Here is a 25,331-nt window from a genome sequence, read left to right as displayed (position 1 = left end):
TACTTCCCATAAAGCATAGAAGTCCTAGGAAAGATGAATGTGAAGCAAGATTTAACAATGCATCCTACAAGTGAAGAGTGCAAGGACAAATAGTGGATGTGGGGACTAATTGTAGTTTGTAGTGAGGCATTAATGGCAATGCGCAGCATATCAACAAATAAGATTCAATAGTTATTGTCTAGTCTTTGAACCACTGGGAAAGCCCTTATTAATAAGAGAGGGGAACATGGGAACAGGCCCTGGAAATTAAGTGATGAAAAAGTTAATACCTGTAAGCAGCATATTGCCTCCTTTTGGAGTAGAAATAGTCATCATGGGTTAAAACATACAAGTAAAGTGTACCTATCTGAGGAACTAGGTATGAGTAAAATGTTCAATTTATTCAGAGGGGGTCACACAATGTTTAAGCAGTTTTATGAAACATATACACACATGTTCAATACTAACTTCAATATTTCCTTTGGATATCCCCACAAAGATTCATATAGTACCTGTGACAAATATACACTCAAAGTGAAATGCCTGGAACTGAAAAAACAAAGATGCACTGAAGTATTAGAAACAAAAGATACTGAGACTGAATTGAAGAATTTGGAAACTTTATACAACAATTACAAACTACAAGACAGCACATTTTATAATAAAAAGAAAAAAGCTAAGAAGGGAAGTTTAAAGACATGGAAAACGAAGCTAGATGTATGGATTTTTGGAAAGAGTTTGCGTCTGCCTAACATTACAAGTAACATTGTGTACTATGAATGGCAATTATCTATATTTGCTTTCAACACACACTGTTTATCAAATGCACATAGTTAATTTTTCATGTACCTTGAATGTGTTACCAGAAAAGCAAGTGACGAAGTCTACTCAATGATTCATACATTTTGTTAAAAATTATCTTTGCATGGTCATGAAATATCTGAACATATTTTGTAATTCATGTTCTAGCCAAAATAAGAACCACACACTTATTCAATTTTTTCTCAATTTAGTTACAGTAAAGAAAAGATTTGATGCTTTAAGAGTAATGTTTCCAATAAGAGGACATTATTATTTGGAATGCAATAAAAACATGGGAATTATAAACAAGATAGCTCGTATAGAAGTTCCCAAAGATGGACAGAGGTGTGCCCTTGTCAGCTTGGTCAAAGACTTCACTGTTTGATGTGGTTGAAGCTAATCTGGAACATTTTGCCAATAGAATGCATTCCTGAATCCCCTGTACAGGCTGAAGAGTCCCTTTTTCTACATGTCTGCTTAAAAAACTAGTCATACACAGAACCCACCCAAGGCTTGTAAAATTCAGGGTGACTTTAATGGATCATGGGAGGCTGCTGTTCTGAAATCAGCTCATCTAGCTGAAGGATCCAATGAACTAGAGTTTGATTTACCCAAGTTTTATTATATCGGTAAGACTGTAAGATACTCTCCAAACCTTGTTGATTTTTTTAACTGTGATACAGTTTCAAATTGTAAAACGTTCTATTTCATATTTTTATACCAACTACATATCTTTCATCAGAAACATCTGGATCTGCAGGTTTTGAAAAACTTTTGTGGGGCAGAAGAACAAGAATATTATGACAGTCTTCCCGTTGCCTAAAGTTCTTATAATTAGAACAGGTAATCTTGAACTGATTTTTGAATATTTTTGATTCTGACTTTAGTACTAACGGAATAAGCAGTGCTTATTCTACCTCGAATTCATGGACTCAGCTCCTCCTTGATATTGATCTGTTGCAGAATCTTACAACATACTCTGAGCTCAAACATAATGTGATATCTTGAAGAGAATGACCACCTCAATTATAACCAGCATATAAACATTAATCATGTGAAACCCAACTAGCACTTTTCTCAGATGACATACTGAAAACTTTGGATCAAAGCAGTTAGATAGATGCTGTATTTCGTGATTTCCAAAAACCATTTGGCTCAGTACCACATTTACGCTTATTGTCAGAAGTACAATCGTATGTGGTATCAAGTGAAATTTGTGACTGGGCTGAGGACTTTTTGGTAGCGAGGATGCATCATATCATCTTGGATGGAGAGTCATCATCAGATGTAGAAGTAACTTTGGGTGTGCTCCAGGGCAATGTGTTGGGACACTCGTTGTTCATGTTGTACATTAATGGACTTGCAAACAATATTAATAATAAAATCAGTCTTTTTGCAGTTGATGCTATTATCTACAACGAAGCAGTATCTGAGAGAATCTGCATAAATGGTCAGTCGGATATTGATAAGATTGCAATGTGATGCAAAGATTGGCAGCTTGCTTTAAATGTTTAGAAATGTAAAATTATGCACTTCACAAAACCAAAAAAATGTAGTGTCCTATGACTACAGTATCAGTGAGTCACAGCTGGAATTGGCCAACTCGTACAAATACATGGGTGTTACACTATATAGGTATATGAAATGGAATGATCATATAGGTTCAGCTATGACTAAAGCAGGTGGTAGACTTTGGTTTGTTGGCAAAAAGTGGGGATGTGTAATCATCTATCTACAAGGAGATTGCTTACAAATCACTCATGTGACCAGTTCTAGAATATTGCTCTAGTGGTGGGACTCATACCAGATAGTACTAACAGTGAATATTGAACATTTACAGAGAAAGGCAGCATAAATGGACACAGGTTTGTTTAATCTGTGGGAGTGTCTTACAGATGTACTGAAGGAACTGAACTGGCAGACTCCTGAAGACAGACGTAACCTATCCCGAGCAACTCTGTTCGTAAAGTTTCAAGAAATGGCTTTAAATGAATACGCTAGGAATGTACTACAACCCCCTATGTACCATTCTCAAAGGGATTGTGATGATAAGATTAGAACAATTACTGCACACATAGAGGCATTCAAACAATCATTCTTCTCACGCTGCATGTGTGAATGGAACAAGAAGAAACCGTAATGACTGGAACAATGGGACCTCTCCTCTGCCATGCCCCACAAAATGGTTTAAAGAGTAAAGATTTGAATGTAGAATAACACATTTAATAAGAAGTTCAGCTTGCCAGGGGACCTTTCCTGAACTTTTAAAAATAACTGTACGGGTGTATGAAAAGGGTACAGCCACTTACATAAATAATTATGGACAAATCCCATTGACTTCAACACTTGGCATGTTGCTTGAAAGAGTAATTGTAGACCAAATGGAACCCTCCTTCTGTAAATACAATCTATCATACAACTCAGAGCAAGGATTCTGAAACGGACGATTTACAACAACAGCAGTAGCAATTTTTTTTCCCATGAACTGCTGAACAGACTGGATAAAGGAAACAAAGTTATTGGTACTTTTCTAAATCATTTGATCCTGTGAATCATGCAGTGCTATTATGCAAATTATAAACTTATAGTATACAACGAGTAGCACTAAAATTCTTAAGTTCTTATCTCCGAGATAGAAGACAGTGTACTACACTAAGCTCTAATAATGAAAGTAAGACATTCATACAGTAAAGGCAGCATACAGAAATCTCATCTGTGGAGTCCCACAGGGAAGTATACTTGAGCCATTCTTGTTTCTTGTATATTTTAATGACACAACACAGCCACAAAACTTAGAACTAGTGAGCTATGCTGATACACCAACTATTAGCTGGGAACATACCAAGCAGCTAGCATTCCAAAACAACAAAGGAAACTTTGAAATGATCGCATAATATTTAACAATGAATAAACTTACATTGAATAAGGACAAAACCATAGTAATGAAGTTCTTGTTAAATTATAATAATGCTCATATTCAATAACTTTCTACAGCTGACACATCTGATAAACTGAAGTATTTTGATTGATGAACATCCCTTACGAAAAGAGCATATCAGCTACATCTGTGAAAAGGTTGCCAGTAATATTTTCTTACTTAAACATTTTGCGAATATAATATCTCCCTCCTCTCCTCTCCTCTCTCCCCCCCCCCCCCCCCCCCCCAGTCCTTAAACAAGTGTACTGTGATTTAACCCATTCTCATTTGCAATATGCGATTAATGTGGGGCAACCACAGTCTACATGGATAGGTTTTCCAGACTTCAAACAAAAGCAGTTAGGATAACAGTTAATATAAGGAGGCACTAGTCCTCTGGGGACTACTTCAAAAGTTATAGTTTGTGGCCAGCGACCACTTCTACAAATGTAACTAGTCCCTCAGCATTCCGAGATTGCAGCAGCTCATGTGCATGTACTCTGGCTTCATGTTTTCTTATCAAACTACAGTAGGAATGTACTCTGGATTCTGCTGGTGGCATATTGTGATGGACACCTGAAGTAAGATGCTGTAGGCAAACAATATCTCCTAATTGGCTCATTAATGTTGTTCCCTTTTTCCACACAGTGCTGAAGAATGGGTGTTGAATTATGTTTGTGGCATTGCCTGATATTTCTGTAATTACAAATCTGAGCATATCATCTGCTGAACCCAAAGTGTGCATGTAGATCATCTTTTGAGTGTGATGAATTTAATTCAAGAACAGTTTCATGTTCTCAACTGCATATATTCATCGTATGGCAATGATTCTGCGTCTGTGACGGTTAGCTGTGTATCTCACTGTAAAGTACTCTTGAAAGTTACATTTCAGTTGTCACTCCCATTTCGTGCTTCCCTGTTATATTGTCCTGCCAGGTAAAATGAAGCTCATATCAGGCCATACCACCTGCAGTTCCTGCAAATGATACCAAGTGATTGTTAGACAATGCCTGCCATTAATGAATACAGTATGCACTATCACCACTGCACGAGACATGCTGAGAACAGTATTATGTTTATGTATGAAAGTTTGTAAATACTGAGCCCCTGTCACATTAAGGCTGTACAATCAAAGTGAGTTTATATTCTTCATGGTGCACCTAATACTCAACTTGAAATAGTCACATAGAGCTCACAATCAAAGAACAAAATAAAGAAATGAACATACTGATAGGTTTGCATATAAAAACATTAGTCATTACCTAGAAAGTATTCACTTTCATGCACACAATGTTCAAACACATTTGGTTACATACAGTTGGAAGCTAACCGTCTTAGCTACCATTTTTGTCGTATGTAAAGTTAAGTTACTGCTCTGAAACATTCTTATACCAGATATGAATTTCATCAGTTACTGGTACTAAGTTAACAAAATATGTAAGAACAGTAGATCAGTTGCTATTATAATTCACTATGTTTGTTTGTAAATTTCTGTGCATTCTACCTACACTTGTTTTAAAAAACAGTGATGTATGCTCATCTTAGCTGCATCAATACATATCAATCTCAAAATTGTAGTACCTTTTCAGATTTTATTATGTAAATCTTAACATCAGCTGTCACTGAATTTCTCTCTCTTGTTCAACAAAGGTGATTTTTGTAAATAAAAACTTTTCTGCACAGTGCCAGCAAGTAAAATGTTTTCTTGATTGGATAATTCTTTGAAATAATGCCACAATTTCAGAGACCAATATACAGTGAGCTGACAAAAGTCATGTGATAATGATCTGCACATATACAGGTTGTTACAAAAAGATATGGCCAAACTTTCAGGAAACATTCCTCACACACAAATAATGAAAAGATGTTATGAGGACATGTGTCCGGAAACACTTAATTTCCATGTTAGAGCTCATTTTAGTTTCGTCAGTATGTACTGTACTTCCTCGATACACCACCATGATTTCATACAGTATACTCTACCTGTGCTGCTAGAACATGTGCCTTTACAAGTAAGACACAACATGTGGTTCATGCACGATGGAGCTCCTGTACATTTCAGTCTAAGTGTTCGTACGCTTCCCAACAACAGATTCGGTGACCGATGGATTGGTAGAGGCGGACCAATTCCATGGCCTCCATGCTCTCCTGACCTCAACCCTCTTGACTTTCATTTATGGGGCATTTGAAAGCTCTTGTCTATGCAACCTCGGTACCAAATGTAGAGACTCTTCGCTCTCGTATTGTGGATGGCTGTGACACAATACGCCATTCTCCAGGGTTGCATCAGCGCATCAGGGATTCCATGCGATAGAGGGTGGATGCGTGTATCCTTGCTAAAGGAGGACATTTTGAACATTTCCTGTAACACAGTGTTTGAAGTCACACTGGTACATTCTGTTGCTGTGTGTTTCCATTCCATGATTTATGTGTTTTGAAAAGAAGTAATAAAATGAGCTCTAACATGGAAAGTAAGCGTTTCCGGACACATGCCCACAAAACATACTTTCTTTGTGTGTGAGGAATGTTTCCTGAAAGTTTGGTCGTACCTTTTTGTAACACCCTGTATAGATGGTGGTAGTATCATGTAAACAAGGTATAGAAGGGCAGTGCTGTAATGATAGTTGAGGCTAGACAAATGGGACATTCCATTTCAGAAATCATTAGGGAATACACGTGGCATTTGGATCGAGTTAGCAGTGCTAACAGACAAGCAACACTGCATGAAATAACTGCAGAAATCAATGTGGGATGTATGATGAAATTATCCATTAGGACAGTGGAGAGTGAAGTGAAACTGGCCATTAATGTGCTATGGCAGTAGACAACTGAAGTGAGTGCCTTTACTAATAGCATGACATAGCCTGCAGCACCCCTCCTGGGCCATGACCATATCAGTTGGATCCTAGACCAAAGGAGAACCATGGCCTGGTCAGATGAGTCCGAATTTCAATTGGTAAGAGCTGATGGTAGGGTTCAAGTGTGCTGCAGACTCCACAAAGCCATGGTTAAAAGTTGTCAACAAGGCACTGTGCAAGCTGGTGGTGGCTCTATAATCGTGAGGGCCGTGTTTCCATGCAATGGACTGGGTCCTCTGGTCCAGATGACCCAATTACCGACTGGAAATGATTATGTTCAGCTACTTGTTCGTAAACAATGGAATTTTTATGCAAGACAATGCACCACGTTAGTGGGCCACAATTGTTCGTCACTTGTTTGAAGAACATTCTGGATAGTCTGAATGAATGATTTGGCACCCAGAACATCTGACATGAGTTGTATTGAACATTATGGAGCATAATCGAGAGATCAGTTCGTAAACTAAATCCTGGACTGGAAACAATTGCAGAATTATGGATTACTATAGGGAGAGCATGGCTCAAAATTTCCGCAGGGGCCTTCCAATTTTTGGTTGGTCTATGCCACACTGAGCTGCTATATTACACCAGGCAAAAGGAGGCCCAATATGACAGTAGCAAATGTTCCATGACTTTTGTTACCTCCGTGTAAGCTTTCCATAGGTCGTATACTTGTACATGCACTGAATCAAAATCTCTGAGAATATGTTGGTTAGGATTCAGCGAGAGGTTGGCAAAAGGCACGAATATCTGGACTGACCAAGAGTCAGATGAATGCATAGTGTGTTGGCTGACCTTCAGAAGAGCCAGAAAAATAGAAAATATATGTACAGAGTCAGAATTTCATAAAGGCCAAGGCCTCTCATGAGCTTTAGTGCCGAAGAAGAAGAAGAAATACACTAATCAAAATATGATAACTGTTTCTGCTTATACATGATGATGATGAATCACAGTTTCTAACTTTTTGCTAAATAACATTCTGTAATTCCTGTATGGAATAATGGTAATATTAGGAGGATAGATTGCTACTCACCATGTGGCAGAGATGTTGAATCACAGACTGACCCTGGCAGCCAGAGACAGCAGTCGCATGTGAGAGCTACATTTATGTGAATTTGTAAGTGTATGTGTCATTTCAGAAGGCCCTCTGGCCCAAGGCTAATGTGGTTTGTAGCCTTTTGTTGTGCCTGTCTGTGACTCAACAGCTATGCTATTTGGTGAGTAGCAATGTATCTTTTTCATAATATTGTCAATCCGCAGCTTCTAATTTTTGTGTCAGTCCCCCTCAAATTTTCTCAGGCGTCTCTAAAAATGTATCGTCAGCACAATATTATCACTGTCACATGTTGGGAAAACAGGTGTTGTTGAGCTTCATCATGCCATGAATAATTGTGATATGTGGGTGGTTTCCATTGTTTTAATCCTGCTGCTGATGTCCAACACCAATGTTCATTACTCACCTGTAGTACTTCCATACTTTTGCTCCGGGGCCGCAATACCATACTGCATCTACCACCAACTCAATTCAATATTATATTATATAAAGCCAAAAACATAACTACATGAATTATTAAGTAAATTCCATCCTATAGTATAAACTGTTATTACACGCTAAAGTCTTTCACTTTCAGGCAGTATTTTTTAAACAATCCAAAGATACAACATAAGTAAAACAAGCATAATTCATTTTACTACATTGTCAACTTTTACAATAGAACAAAAATACAGTATTTCTCCTCTATCTTTATATATTTACATAATTAACAACTCTAAAACACACAAAAGTTATGTTTATTGTTTTATTTTACTTCTGTGGTCATATACATTAGCAGTCTTTAGTTTTATCATTAGTCCAGCTTCAGGAACTAACTCAGGAATGTTACAATTACACATTCAAAGTATAACACACTGCAACTCTACTCTTGTGAGTGCAGTAATCCAGTAAGTGTTAAGTGTATTATGAAGTGACTTACATTCTCATTACTTCGTGTGTGAGTCAAATAAATAGGTTAAGTCTGATGCTAGACATATGAGAAACAAATCATAAATACTCAAAGAAACATGTTTCCACAGTACACAAAATTTCTACCTTTAATGAGTTATCAAAGTGTTTAATTTATGTAGCCAAGAATATCATGTTAAATGGGGAATTACAGAGTATGTTTTTTTTTTCATAAAGTTATCTAAAAATAATAAAACTGATCCAAATGTTTTGAAAATATGATACTGCTCCCAAATATATTTTTTTCCATTAGAACTGCAAAGCTTCTTGATAATATTTTACTGAGAGAATAATGCATCTATGGACAATATGGGAGGAGCATTGTAAGTGCACTTGCTTTAAAATCTATCTCAATTAGCTTACTTATGTTTCATCATATTATTATATCATCTGTTTTTCAACATACTGCATAACAGTATTGGACCAGAACAACTAAGATATAAACTATTTTAGTGACATTCATTGTTTATTGGCTATGGACGTTCATAAATTTTAGAAAAAGGTCAACAATATATCTTCATCAACCATTTTCAAGAGGAGTTGAATGTGGGAACCTTCTTGTTTTGTATCATCACTCAAGATCAACAGAACTTTGAATGAGCAGACCCTGCACAACTTCAAATAAGAAATTTCACTTATTATACAAAGCGTTCATAAAAATAACTTAGTTTATCATAATCTGCCCCCTAAACACTGATGCATGAATTAGCTTTATTTGGTGCAGCTTTTCCCCCTGACCTCTTTCAACAAGATCATGAGGCACATTTAGCAGATCTTTCAATGAAATAATAGTAATTTACATCACTATTACATGGTTCACAGCAGTGGGGGGAGGGGGGGGCCTGAGGGGTGGGGCAAGTGGTGGGAGTAAAGGGTGTGCAGGGTCTCAACTCTGACTTATCCGCAGGGTAAGTCAAATTTATCGAAGCCATATAAGGCCAGTATGATGTAGTCTCATAGTATTATATGTTAACCTTGGCATGTGCCAAGTACAGTGACTGAAATATTGATGCAATTATGTACCATACATTCTCAATGATATGATGAAAGAATGGCTTACCATGAGAAAGAACCACTGAGGTTTGGACATACCACCCCCACCCCCATTTAAATAGTATCGCAGAGGAAAAGCACCTGAAACATGATATGCATCTCAGCATAATTACCCTTTGTCTTTTTCTAACATTAAACATATCTGTCCCACATTGTTGCCCACATACTCTCCCCAGCCAACAGAATATCCTAGCGTGTTCTGATGAGACTCCCACTCCAAACACCTTCCTCCCATATGTCTCATCTGTGAAAGAAACATACTTTTAACAATTATCCATGCAACTGTCCATTGTTCTCTATTCCAGTCCTGTCACTAGCGTATCTCAATAGATAATCCCACTACTGGAAGCAGTTCTTTTACACAGCAACTGCAATGTTATTGCTGTACTACTTTCTGTGTAAAATGACTACCCTGTTGCTGCTCAGAAGAATGTGGAAAGCTGCTCTTCTGAACAATGACTTATTTCTACACCTGCTTCATCTCTAATACTATATGCATCCTCTTGCCTTCAATGAACTGCATCTTCTCTGAAGTGTTCAGGAAACTTTTATACCAGTGTATCTTTTAGTTGCACAACACTCCTGGTCTCAATCTCTGCTCATCCCTGTAGTCACTTTCCTCTATTCCCTGTCTGTCATTATTGTTGCCCTCCACCCTTTTGTATCTTTTATCCCAGTCCTAATCCTTCATCTACCCTGTCCTCCGGCCCCCCTCCTAAACATCCACATTAGCTCCAAATACCCCTTTGTCCCCTACATTAGAATCTTTTCTATTGTCTTTTACTCTGCCCTCCTTCAGGTAACTACCACCACCTCTCTTTTCAGCTGAGAGAATGCTCTTTAGCTTTTGCCTATTGAAATTGGTGTTTGTGTGTGTGTGTGTGTGTGTGTGTGTGTGTGTGTGTGTGTGTGTGTGTGTGTGTGTGTGAAAGGGGGGGAGGAGGGGGGGGAGGAGGGGGGAGGAGGGGGAGGAGGGGGGGAGGAGGGGGGCAGAGCAGGGAGGGTTGGAGGGGGGGGGGGAATTATTATCAGCAAAATAATCCTCGAGTACAATGGCTATCTTTCTTATCTTCATCATTTATATTACTTCCTATATTTCCCTTACAGTTTGTCTTTTGGCAGCTTACAGCTGCCATACTTGGAGATTCTTCACTGAAGCAGAGTAGGGTACATTTTTAGAACTGTGGTGTACTCCGTCTAAGATCTGTACATGTGTGATAATCATACATTGCAAAGTAACAAATGAATGAAGTTTTATAATGAAGAAAAATACAAAATATTCAGTGCTCAAGAAATTGACTGTTCTGAAAATTCAGCACTCCAGACCAGCTGGCATGCTGAAAGAAAAGGGGAAACACAACAGTAACATTTCTCATTAGGTAGTCTGCAACCAGTACAATGAGCATCATCTATTTGGCCTTGGAACACATTTAACACATTTGTACTGTACTCATGCACTTGCAGGAACTATGATTTCCTGAACTCTATGAACAATCATAGACATCACTTCAGTCACCAAAAAAAATAATTAACCATACAGAAAAGGTAAGTTCATATTAACAGGATGTAATACATAGTCCTTGAAAGTATGAGAAGTACTTTTAAACACAACATAAAAAATAATACCAACTAGATAACTGCTTTCATTGCAACTACTTCAGTCACAATCTTAAAAAGCAGCCACTGAACAGTTTCTATATAAAATTTAGCTTCACAGCCATGGTAAAAGAAAAAAAAAATCATAAAAATTCTTGTCTGCAAAATAATTTATCTTACTGCCATTACAACATGACATTTCATTGTTTCAGGAACATATAGATGCTACAGAATGGAACCACATTTGAGCTACCTGGTAACTCTCATTGACGCACAAGAAATAGTCATTTCTTGGAAATTTTGTGAATCACACTTTTTTATCTAGACAGTAACAGTAAAGCTTCAGATGAGCATCTGAAATGCACCTACTTTGATTGGCATAAATATTTAGCCTGCTTATTTGTCCTGTGAGACTGAAAGATGCTGGATCTTTGTGGAAGTGTCTGACAGTTGCTTCAAACAGTCCATCACCAGGTGTAGTCTGAAACACAACTACGTAGTCCACATGATCCATTTCTGCTTTAATATCGAGATCATTGCTTTTCCCTTCAACTACTCGTTTCAACTTCAAATCAGCACAAAGTTTCACTTTTCTCTCCTTGTTTGCAGCATCTAACATAGACTGCAGCTCAGAAAGTGCATATTTTGCACAAGCCTGCATGGTAGTATCTTTGGTAGACACCGTCCTGTACTCTGTGCATGCACACCAGTGAGGCTGAATACCTGCATCCTTACATTTCCTATCATAGGGAATTTCCCTGAAGAGACTGTTACACGTTGGGCATTCGAGACTTGCATTTTTGACACTCATTTCACTGTCTGTCCTTCCTGCCCTTTCAAGTACGTCTCTCAGAGTCGCATGAACATCAAAAGGTGACGTTAGTCTGTTGCTGTTTGTGACAATATTCTTATAGGCATCAGGGTAACTACTCCTAAACCAAGGAGGTATCCAGAAATACAGGAAGGGAAGTCTGTCCTCAAACCAACCAACAACTGTTTCTCGTATCTTCCCAAAGCGCATTCCGTGATCACTGAAAAAAAGTACAAGTGTATTGTTCAGAACACCACTGTCTGTCAGCTCTTGAAGGAGGTACATGATTTTAATGTCCATAGCACTAGGGGTGTTGAGGTTATCGTGACTAAAATTGTTCACCCAAAAGAGTGCAAAATATGAGGCATTCTGAAAAACAGTTGCGAAATCTACTGCATACCTAAGAATGTGTTCTGAAACAGAAAGAGACCCGGCACATGTAGCTGACTGATCAGTAGATTTAGATTTCAGTTTCTTGTTTGTGGCAAGGAAAAAGGGTCGAAGATAGTAGTCTGTAGGTTGATGCTTGAAGCCACCTTTCTGGTAGTTGAATGTGCTAATAAATACTTCATCTTCAGCGTAAGCAGTTATGTATCCTTGTTGATGAAAATCCTTCCAGATAAGAGGGATGTCATCCATTGGTGTTTCCTTTGTCTTGCAACATACTTTCTTGACCTTTTCATAGCTCAGCCCAGTCAGAAGAGCTATCAGATTTGGAAATGTGTTGTCTCCCACCTGGAAAAGAAAAACCTCTTAATTGCACCAAATTTTCAGTCTCAATTAATCAATTAATATGCAGGGATGATACGAATTCTTATAGGCATTCATTCTTTGTTGAATACCATCAGTCTCCTTCACATGTCTCAGATACTTTCCTTTCCATTCATGTAGGGAGCACAGTAACAGAGATAATTAGCATGCACAGAGACATTTAAGTGGACTGATAAGTTGGAGGCACCAGAATATGATTTCTGAAACTTAAGGAGGCTGCCATAGGATAAAATAATGATCTGCTTTCAAGCATCTGCTAACTCCAGTTTTTTAGCATTTCCATGGTGATCTCCCCTACATCAAACCAATGACAACCCCTGCCACCCTTCTATGTACTTGTTCAATGTTACCTACCTATAAGCCCTACAAGGTAGGTGTCCCCACATTTCTGCAATTTTCTAAGATGAGACAAACCTGTCAGTGAACCCAAGTTTGGATGGTATTTAAGGAATCATCTGCATGCACTTTTACAGTGTGGTTTCACCAGATGCACACATTTATTGTCCGAGTTGACACAATGAGTACGGATTAGAAATGTACGCATATTAAACAAGTACCTACAAATTTAAAGAAAAAATGGGTTCCTTAAGGCAATGATTATGTCAACTGGAATATGGGGTGCAGGATACACAAAGTGAAGAACAAGACAACTTCCTTATTATCTTAACTGATCTCTGAGGAAGAGACGGATGTGTGTTCACAGCACTGTGCATCGTTTTTGTGCCACCCATCTCACCCAGTGTTCCTGGACACGTCTTTGAAGATTCCATGCCATTCCCAGTCAACTATAATCCCTTCTGAGAATCCTAAAAATCAATCTTCTACCACTGCCCTTATTCAAGCAGTATTTTTCTACATCACTAGCTCTCACACTCTGTATCACAGCCTTCTATAGCTTTGCAACATTTGGTAAGTATTTTAGTATCAAAAAAACTACTTTATCTAATTAGGTAACATGGCACTGAGTGTAGATTGGCAGAATACTAGGTCTGAACAAAAGTACAAAAAGAACAAGGAAAAGTGTACAATGTGTAATAGTATCATGAGTACGTGTGGTTTTTTGTGCTATATCATCATAAAAGTAATAGAAAAGAGCAACGAAGCCAGAAGAAGATTTAAAGAAAACCTCACACATGGAGCGTCCACATCGTCATACGACAAATCAAGTGAAATAATACGTTTGGACCCTTTCATCTGCGAGAGACGTTCAGAAAAAGGTGTAATGTGTGCGGTATGTACAACTGTGTTCCATTATAAATGTGTAAATACAGATCCAAAACATATGATTTGGTTCTGCTCAAAATGTCTCACAGATGATTTAGTTCACAAACTTAATGGAGAAGACTGTTCGAACGAAATTATCTCAGTGTTATTGGAGGAGATAAAGGTTTTAAAACATGACTAACAAAGGCACGCAACAGAACGCAAGTAAATCATATGATAAATTTCATTCAGATACAAGAACTTGTAACAACACCAAAAGAAGTTATAGTGTTTAAAAATACTTCCAACCACAGAGAATGAAGTCAGCAAAACAATTCAAAAAATAAAAATTAAGTAGGCTTAGCTGAAGTACCAATGTGTGTACTGAAACAATGCATGGGGATTACACAAGGCCCCTTAACAAATATAACAAATGAATCCTTCACATCAGGGACATTTCTGGAGCAGTTAAAACAGGCAAGAGTTGCACTTTTACTTAAGAAAGGTAATGCAGAAGACACAGAAAATTACCAGCCCCTTTCTCTGCTGTCAGCAGTCTCAAAAATAATAGAAGAATTTATGAAAGACAGATTAATGAATTACCCAAATAAATACAATCTTTTAAGTGAATCACAGTTTGGTTTCTGAAGTGGCAAAAATACGGAGTCACCATAGTAGAATTCACGAAAGTTGTACTTTATGCTCTTGATAAAGACGGGTGTGTCACAGACATATTTTTGGATCTTTCTAAGGTGTCTGATACATTTGACCATAAGACTCTATTAAATAAATTAGAAGCTTAGGAATAAGAGGGGTACATAATGACTGGTTTCGATCATACCTAACAGATAGGGTAGAAAGCGTAGAGATAAGACATACTTCAAATAGATCTAAACATTTACTAAAACACTTATGGAACCAAAATACATTAATGTAGGGGTTCTGCAGGGTAGCATATTAGGACCAATACTATTCCTGATATACATCAATGACTTCCCCAGTAGTGTTAACCATGGTGAAAAATTACTGTTCGCTGATGACAGCAATATTATAGTCACTGAGAAAAGAAAAGCACTCCTTGCCAAGAAAGCAAATGAAACTCAAGGAAGTTTATGATTGGTCAATAAGTAATAAAGTGACATTGAACATAAAAAAATGCCATGAATTTCAGTGTGAAGAGAAAAAATGACAATGTTAAATTAAATGTAGATGGTGCCTCTAAAGACTGTAACAGAAGCAAAATTTCTAGGAATGAATATTGATTCTCAGTTTAAGTGGTGTGAACACACAAAGGTACTTGCAAACAAAATATCATCAGCATGTTATGCCCTTAGAATCCTATCGTCAGTGTGTAACATGCAGTGTCTTTTAGTTACATATTATTCATATGTACTCAATTCTTAGCTATGGAATTCTTTTTTGGGGAACAAATGCACAAAATATGAACACAATTTTCAAACTCCAGAAAGAGCCATAAGAATAATAAACCAAAAATACTAGTCGAACTCATTGTAAAGATCTGTTCAGAACATTGGGGATTTTAACTGTTCCATGTGAATACATTTACCAGTCAAACATCAAAAGTAACATTGGTTATTACTGCTCAAACAGCTCTGTCCATGACCATGCAGCAAGACAGCAAGAGATAGACTCAACTTACATTTACCAAGAAAAAATAAACATAAAACTCAAAACAGCATTTTCTACCAAGGAATAAATCTGTACAATAAATTGCCAAAAGAGATTAAAGAAATTGCCAAAATACACTTATTTAAAAAGTACCTCTTACGCAATACATTTTATACATTGAAGGATTACTCAGCTAAAACAGAGTAGGGCGTTTGATAAAGAATGTTATACAAATAAATAATAATTATTATTATAATTATAATTATAAAATATCCAACATTCCACATAACACATTTACTTTGTTTTTTTTTTTTCCTCCTTTTTTTTCCTTTCTAGACACACTTACCCCCACTATGCACAATACTAATACCTCTTCCTCTTTCTGACTCATTATGGAGGGATGCTGACTCAGTTTTTCAGGATAGCAAATGGATGCAAAGTTGCAGTACAGAAAATGGCCCAGAGATCACGTGTGTGTGTGTGTGTGTGTGTGTGTGTTGTGTGTGTGTGTGTGTGTGTGTGTGTGTGTGTGTGTGTAGTCTTATGAAACAATGTGTGTATAATCTGTGCAGTGACTAATAGTGAGAGATGAGGGAACAACATGGCATTACATTATTTAATAAGTTATTTGTATTGTATTTTATAGCAGGAGTAAATCTAATGACTGTCTTTAACCAGAAGTCTGTAAATATATGTGTATACAAATTACTTATTTCATATTGGTCTAAATTTGTAAATACTTTGACATTTCCCATATCCTGTAAAAAGATATCTACAGATAACTAACTAACTATGAGAGAGGTGGCAAAAATGGCGTCATATACATTTTATACGAAAGAGAGCTCAATTTATGGTATGAAAAATTCATCCCGTCATAAAAACAGCCAAAAACACAATATTGGAGTGGAAATGTGATACTGGTAACAGCAGAGAGTTACCAAATACACCAATTTCTTAAAAAAAAAAAAAAAAAAAACCAATAAGACGTCCAAAGTACACTAAGTGCTGATTCTGCAAGAGAAAATGCTACTTCAAACATTCAGATACCTAAACCAGCCATTTCTGCACCCCTGAAGACTCGCAAACTATAACAACATGTACCTATGTCACAGCAAAAAATCCGTGATCACTTGATGAAACTTTATATTCTAGCCAATAGCCATGGACGTGGAATCGGCTCACATGTTAATGAGACAGCAGTTGTGAAAGCCATGAACTTTGTCAAGCCAGGAGCGCCCCTCTCAGAAATAATGAATGCTATCCATTATAAAAAAAATTATGGAGTTATCTTCAGGAGACTTAATAGCTCTGTTTATCAGCTCAAATGATATATACAGAAAAAAAAAACATCCACAGCTTGCTCAAAATTAAGGGAACAACTGCTTCATATGTCACACACAAACACTCTGTGACCATTCCCCACCGCTATGATTTGGCACATTGGTCTTGTGTAAACAAGGAGATCAGAGATGCCAACGATCTTCTTTCTGATATATGCAAGCATTTAAAAAATGTTGTTGATGATGATGATGATATTAGCAACGTTGGGCTCCGGTTTCACACGTCCCATGGCCTTCACTGGAACAGTCTAGGGAAGGAAATTGTGACACAGAAATTATTGGAAAAAAAATCAAGAGGCACCTGCAAATATCTGCAACAGAAACACCAGTATCAGTAAAATCACCAAAGCCAGTTGTAGCAAGTACAACACAAATGACAGTAGCAGCAGTACCACCACCACCAACAGCAACAGAAGAAGAAGAAGAAGAAGAAGAAGAAGAAGAAGAAGAAACAGCAATAACAACTAAACCTACATCAACAGCAGAAGAAACATCAGTAGCTGAGGAAAAACCAACATCAGTTACAGCAGCCACACCTCCAGCAGAAACAGTGTCAGTAAAAAAAAGCAAACACAGTCACTGTACGAGAAACCATGTTACTGACAGCACCAACAGCAGTAGTCACTGAACTTCCAACAACAGTAACAGCTGATCAACACTGCCTGAGGAGCAGCCAAAGGCCAAGTACAGCTGCTACACTTTGTGATGATTTTTTTATAGCACCAAATGAAGAAAGGGAAGAGATTATGACAAATCATCCTGAAAAATTGCAGATAAGTGTCAAATATCAACAACAAACCAGCACTTCACTTCACTAGGTATTGACAAAATAACAAATACTTGCAGAACTTTCAAGATAATGAGTCAAAACATTCAGTGTCTCAGAAATAAAGTGTTAGAACAACGCTGTAGAGATCTCTTGTATTTGTCTATCAGAACACTGGTGCAGGGTCAGTGAATTAAGTCTTATATTTATAGGCAATTTGAATTAGCATCTCATTATTGGTGCAGTGTTTGTAAAAATGGTGGAGTATGCATATACACTAGGGCTGGGCTGCAGTATAAAGTTAGATCTGAAACATACCATCTAAATATCGAGGAATTTTTTTAATCCTATGCAATAGAGCTAAAATCTGAGAAGAAGCATAAAAAACTAGTTGTCATATCAATATACAGGTCACCACTAGGTAACAAAAACATATTTCTTAAAAATTTGGAAGCAGTGCTAATCATCTTTCATAACAATGAAGTGAACTTATTACTATGTGGGGATTTTAACATCAACCTGTTAATTGAAAATGAAGAAAAAAAAAAGAGAGCTTTTGAGTATCCTAAACATCTTTCACATGAAACCACTATTCACGGACCCCACTAGAATAATTAGTCATCTTCGTCCCTATTACATAGTATCTTTGCAAATATCAAAAATGATGTTACTGAGGCACAAAACACAAACTTAGATCTTTCAGACCACAACACACTAGTATCATGCATACATTCTTCTGTACCTGAGGTGGTTAAATACAAGAGGGAATATAAAAGGCACTTCCACCCAGAAAAGGCTAATATTTTTATTCAATCATTAGCAAAAGAAGCCTGGGAAGATGTATACTCAAAATCATCAACTGATGAATCATTCATTCAATGAATTTTATAATACTTTCATGTCCATATTTGAGATGCGTTTTCCAAAGAAACTGACAAGAATTAATGTCATGCCAAGAAACAGCAGACAGTGGATAACACCTGCTATCAGAGTATCCAGTCAAAAGACAGAACTTCTCAATCAACTGAGAAAAGACAACCAAGATAAACACTTTGCAGAATATGTTAAGACATATAAGAAAATTTATAAGAAGGTAATTGAAACAGCCAAGACAGTGCACAATGACTAAGTAATCATAGGGACAGCAAACAAGTCGAAAGCAATATGGAATATAGTAAAAAAGGAAAAACAAAAGTGTTAAAAAGCAAGATGACATTGCATTAAAAGATGAATCGTCCTGTGTTACTCAGAAATGGTACTCTAGTAAATTACATAAATGATCATTTCACAAACACTCCAGTCAATCTGAGTAAAACTTTTGCTGGAAATAGTAGTACCACAGTTCAAAGAGAGCAAAGTGATAATTCAATATTGCTATGTCTCACAAATAAATTAGAAGTTCTTAAGATAAAAAAAAAAACACAATGAGGAATTAAATGTCCTCTGGAAATGACGAGGTACTAGGTTCAGTCATAATTAAATGTGCTAGTGTCATAGCAGAACCACTCTCACATATCATAAACATATTATTAACAGAAGGAGCATTCCCACAAAGAATAAAAATTTCAAAAATAAAACCGTTGTATAAAAAGTGTAATATATATGAAGTGGGAAACTCTAGACCAAAAGCTTTGTTATCCACATTTTCAAAAATAATAGAAACTGTCCTGAAAAATATAATTACAAATTACCTCAAAAAATTCAGTCTCTTGTATGTAAACCAACATGGTTTTTGCAAAGGCATGAGTACAGAAACAGCAATTACCCAATTCATTGAAAACATTGTAACAGGAGTTGGCAGAAATAATAGTACAGTAGGAATAAACTTTGACTTTTTGAAGGCATTCGATACTGTTGATCATGATATCTTGCTAGGCAAACTAGAAGCTATAGGTATACATAAATGTGGCATTGCCAACATCTGCAACTAGAGTTTTGGAATACATACAAAACTGGCTTGAACTGAACAGGCTAACCTTAAATATTTCAAAAACTAATGATATACATTACTGGAAAACAAAGTCTCATCATGGTGTGAACCTCAAAATTCAAAATAAACAAATTGAAACAATAGCTGCCACAAAATTCTTAGATGGGCAAATTTATGAAAATTTAGACTGGAAAGCCCATATTGTCTACCTCACTAACAAGTTAAGCTCTGCTTGCCTTGCATTACACATAATTAGTACTGTGTCTAGTAGAAAGTGTAGCAGAACTGTCTACTTTGCTTACATCCATTCTGCTATCACCTATGGCCTAACCCTTTGGGGTCATAATAAAGCAAACATGAAAACCATCTTCACCTTATAAAAATGAGCTGTTAGAATGATTTCAAACAATACAAAGCTAACACCTCCCAAACAGTTATTTCAACACCTGAATGTTCTACCCTTACTATGCCTCTATATAAAAAAAGTGTTGTTAATATAAAAATGCACATTGATAATTATAAAACCAACTCAGATCTTCATTCCTACAACACAAGGATGTGCAATGACATCCTCATAAAAAAAGAGTAAACAAGGTTTTAACACAAAAACAAATCAACATTCAGGCTACTATTTCGTACAACAAATTTCCAACTCAGCTAAAAGAAATAAAAACATTGTCTGCATTCAAGAAAGCAATGTTTAAATTCTTAGTGACCAACTGCTATTATAGTATAAATGAATATCTGCAGTAACCTTGTAAGACAATCAAAAGTAACATCTTTACAGGAGAATGAGATTTTCACTCTGCAGCAGAGTATGTGCTGATATGAAACTTCCTGGCAGGAGACTCAAACTCGGGACCGGTCTACTAACGATATGTGGATACATGGGGAGAAACTAAACTTTTGCTGTCTGTTTCTGCTCATAACTTTACACAAGTGTGAAGAGATATTTTTTTCTTTTAAAGAAAAAATACTTAATTTAGAACAGTTGAAAGGCGGAAAAAATAAGAAATATCACACAACATCGACCAAAGAAATGATAAGAACATGAAGGAGCCCTGGAGAAATGAGAACAACAAAGAAAGACCAGGAAATGAAGTAGTTACACACTTCCTGTTGGTCAAAATTAATATTTATAAGGAATTTAATATTTCATATTTACAGAATGGTAACAGACGTAAAATTTTGTCTCAAGAAGAAGAACATTACCATTTGTTCACGGTGTAACTGAAAGGCTTCAGGCAGCACATTATGTGCCAAGTAGGTGACTGTGCACCACCTTTCCAGACATGGTCCATAGCCTACATATCAGGCAATGACCAGCTGCGACTGTGGTGAAATCTGCACACTATATCATCCCCATGGGAATCTTCTGTAATTGAAGATTTAGCAAGGACTGCCAGGCAGATTTTTAGTTTGAAAACTATTCACTTCAACATGTGTAGAATAAAAGATGTCTCCGATATTATAAATATTCCTGCCAATATTATCTCTGATAAAGAGACACATGGCAAACATTAGTAACATCAGCAGGTGCACCTTGGGAACAAGAACAAAACAAAGGCTCTATGGTCACAGTGAAGGGAGTTGAGCACTGGAGTACCCAAGTAAGTAAGAATTAACCATTCTTAGTAAAAGATAGGATTAACAACAACAAGCCTCAATGATTTTTAGCTAACTTACAGTAAACAGTAAAAATAGCAAAAACCTATGGCTGCTTTTCCATAACAGTAAAGAAACACCTGGCTGAGTGTATTGTTATGCCTCTCCTAAGGAGAAGAAGAAAGATCTAACAGCTCATGTCCGAATTAGATTGCAACAGGCTCATGGGCTATCCACAATGCACTTTATGATTCCATGTACCATTGCTACCAGACATCAAGATCCAGTGACTGTCCTGCAGGTATGTAACCAATGACCTCAGGAAGGCCATATTGTTCATTATGCAGGATCTTAACACGACCACACAATGAGCAACCTATTGTCATGGCTTCCCTTGAAGCTGCAACAGAGAGAGACTAGCCAATACTCGTGCACCCAATTGCAGCCCTTGTCATACGAATGGCAACAGTCTTTTGAGATGAATCTTTGTTGTCTCTACAGCATCATGATGGGTGTTTTTGTCTGGAGGCACCAATAAGAATAAACATTACCAAATAGCATTCATTACCTTCATACACATCCAGCACTGGGAGTGATGATGTGGGGATGCAACTGTGTACACAAGACAATTGCCTCTGGTTCACATTACTTTGAGTTTAAAAAGCATGTGTTTCATTTCTGACATATCAAGGCAGGTGCTACTGCCCTATCTTTTTAAGTCTCTGTTACATTATCTTTTTAATAAGACAATCAAAGACTTTATTGTCCCCTTGCTGTCCTGACCAATAGCAGTGGACAAAAATATGGAAATATCACAAACGCAACATTATCTAACACAATGCAGGTAACCCATCAGCATTCAAGACAGCTTCCAGTCTTCCCAGAAAAGATATACACATGTCCTGCATGATTTTCAAGGGACCCTTATACCATTCTTCCTGCAAAATGGTTGCAAGTTCATGTAACAATGATGGAGGTGAATAGTACCCATGCTCCCTGCTCTGGAAAAGCGACCACAATGGCTCATTGAGACATGGTGACTGTGGTAGCCAGGAGTGTGCAACAATTTGTCCTTGTGCTCACAAAAAACAGGTTGTGATGCAAGCTGTGTGAATAGGAGGCCTGTTGACAATGAACACAGCATCAGCATTGGGGCACAAAAATTCTACCACAATATGGACCTAAGCAGCCAAAAAATCACATATTCCTTAGCAGCAATGCAACCCTGAGAGTACACATAGGGCCATGTAATGCCATGATATGACTGCACAGATCATCACTGAAACACCACCACATTTTACTCTTGACAGCAAGCAGTTTGCATTGTACGTTTAGGACGGCGTAAGTCAGACATAAACTGGTCCACAACTTGAAAACAGTGTGAACCAAGAACCATATGTCAAATGACATTTTTCCACTGCCCCACAGTCCATGTTCATGGCTTCAGCACAACATTTTCCAGTTACAGGTATTTGCGTCACTGATGCATTGTTTTGGAGTTGCAATTCCTGCAGCTTGATATGGAGTGTGTGAATTGCCCTGACCTGCATGTTTTCCACCTCTCTCTCAACCAACGAAAACAACTCTTCACAGGTTGCTGAGAGACCTATATGCCACCAGCCTCTAGCCATGATTGATGAGCTTTGGCATGGAGTTGACATGGCACAAAACAATGCAACCATACCTGTCATCCAAATTCAGCTTTAGTTTATAGCCAGCACGGTTAGAGCCATTGTCAGGGTTGGAAAGTTGGCAACTTTGTGTACTACACTCCAATAAAATGTAGGCCTAGGGTGGCTTGCCATGAAAAGCAACAAACCAGGGCACATAATATCATAGTTGTACCAATGTGCTGTGAGGGTGTCACAGATTAAAACCAAAAGGGTCCTGCTGTGAAAAGAAATTGCACCCCAGAGCATCACTCCTGGTTGTTAGATTATATGGCAAGCGACAGTCAGGTTGGTATGCCACCACTGTCCAGGTCATCATCAGACACATCTTTGTGTATCATCAGGGCTTGCTTTGAATTGGGACTCGACACTGCAACCAATTCTACAGTAGTTAATGACATTCCAGGTAAAAGACGTGTCTGGAGATTTCTGGACAGCAGTGTGTTACCAACCTAACTATCATCTGACATGTGGCCTGATAACCAAGAGTAATGGTCTAGGATGCCAGTTCTCTTCATAGCTGGATCCATTTGGTCATCATCCAATACACCTTTACAGCAGAGTAATACATCGACAATATTCTATGCCCCATTTTGTTGCGCTTCATGGCAATCCATCCTGGGCTTACATTTCCGGAAGATAATGCCAGCCCGTACATGGCAAGAGATTTTACTGCTTATCTTAGCACTTGACAAATACTACCTTGGCCAGCAATGTCACAAGATCTCTCCCCAACTGAGAAAGTTTGGGGTATTACAGGCAAGGCCCTGTGTCCAACTCAGGATTTTGAAGATCTATCGTGCCAACTGGACAGAGTTTGGCACAATATCCCTCAGGACAGTCTGGCTGTGCTGGTACTGGGAACGGCTGAAAGCAAAGGGAAACTACGGCCATAATTTTTCCCGAGGGCATGCAGCTTTACTGTATGATTAAATGATGGTGGCGGCCTCTTGGTTAAAATATTCCGAAGGTAAAATAGTCCCCCATTCAGATTTCCGGGCGGGGACTACTCAACAGAATGTTGAAATCAGGAGAAAGAAAACTGGTGTTTTACGGATCGGAGCATGGAATGTCAGATCCCTTAATGGGCAGGTAGGTTAGAAAATTTAAAAAGGGAAATGGAGAGGTTAAAGTTAGATATAGTGGGAATTAGTGAAGTCTGGTGGCAGGAGAAACAAGACTTCTGGTCAGGTGACTACAGGGTTATAAACACAAAATCAAATAGGGGTAATGCAGGAGTAGGTTTAATAATGAATAGGAAAATAGGAATGTGGGTAAGCTACTACAAACAGCATAGTGAACGCATTATTGTGGCCAAGATACACTCCTGGAAATGGAAAAAAGAACACATTGACACCGGTGTGTCAGACCCACCGTACTTGCTCCGGACACTGCGAGAGGGCTGTACAAGCAATGATCACACGCACGGCACAGCGGACACACCAGGAACCGCGGTGTTGGCCGTCGAATGGCGCTAGCTGCACAGCATTTGTGCACTGCCGCCGTCAGTGTCAGCCAGTTTGCCGTGGCATACGGAGCTCCATCGCAGTCTTTAACACTGGTAGCATGCCGCGACAGCGTGGACGTGAACCGTATGTGCAGTTGACGGCCTTTGGGCAAGGGCGTATAGTGGGTATGCGGGAGGCCGGGTGGACGTACCGCCAAAGTGCTCAACACGTGGGGTGTGAGGTCTCCACAGTACATCGATGTTGTCACCAGTGGCCGGCGGAAGGTGCACGTGCCCGTCGACCTGAGACCGGACCGCAGCGACGCACGGATGCACGCCAAGACTATAGGATCCTACGCAGTGCCGTAGGGGACCACACCGCCACTTCCCAGCAAATTAGAAACACTGTTGCTCCTGGGGTATCAGCGAGGACCATTCTCAACTGTCTCCATGAAGCTGGGCTACGGTCCCACACACCATTAGGCTGTCTTCCGCTCACGCTCCAACATCGTGCAGCCCGCCTCCAGTGGTGTCGCGACAGGCGTGAATGGAGGGACGAATGGAGACCTGTAATCTTCAGCGATGAGAGTCGCTTCTGCCCTGGTGCCAATGATGGTCGTATGCGTGTTTGGCGCCGTGCAGGTGAGCGCCACAATCAGGACTGCATACGACCGAGGCACACACGATTAACACCCAGCATCATGGTGTGGAGAGCGATCTCCTACACTGGCCGTACACCTCTGGTGATCGTCGAGGGGACACTGGATAGTGCACGGTACATCCAAACCGTCATCGAACCCATCGTTCTACCATTCCTAGACCGGCAAAGGAACTTGCTGTTCCAACAGGAAAATGCATGTCCGCATGTATCCTGTGCCACCCAACATGCTCTAGAAGGTGTAAGTCAACTACCCTGGCCAGCAAGATCTCCGGATCTGTCCCTCCACTGAGAA

General features: G+C 38.4%; 1 protein-coding gene across 3 annotated transcripts in view; it reads right to left on the bottom strand.

Moving 5' to 3' along the window:
- Positions 1–8,340: 8,340 nt before the first annotated feature.
- LOC126280853 (uncharacterized) overlaps positions 8,341–25,331 on the bottom strand; it is a 326,522-nt gene continuing 309,531 nt past the window's right edge. For 2 of the 3 annotated variants that reach the window (XM_049979798.1, XM_049979801.1), the window contains exon 5: positions 10,991–12,752. In XM_049979798.1, coding sequence (XP_049835755.1) covers positions 11,514–12,752 — 1,239 coding nt within the window. In that variant the 3' untranslated portion in view covers positions 10,991–11,513. Of the gene's footprint in view, positions 12,753–25,331 lie in introns of all 3 variants that reach the window. The other variant, XM_049979799.1, reaches the window with a different exon arrangement.

Source organism: Schistocerca gregaria, chromosome 1, assembly GCF_023897955.1.
Source record: "Schistocerca gregaria isolate iqSchGreg1 chromosome 1, iqSchGreg1.2, whole genome shotgun sequence".
NCBI lineage: Eukaryota > Metazoa > Arthropoda > Insecta > Orthoptera > Acrididae > Schistocerca > Schistocerca gregaria.
Note: the sequence above shows the minus strand (reverse complement) of the source record. Positions and strands in the feature narration are given on the sequence as shown.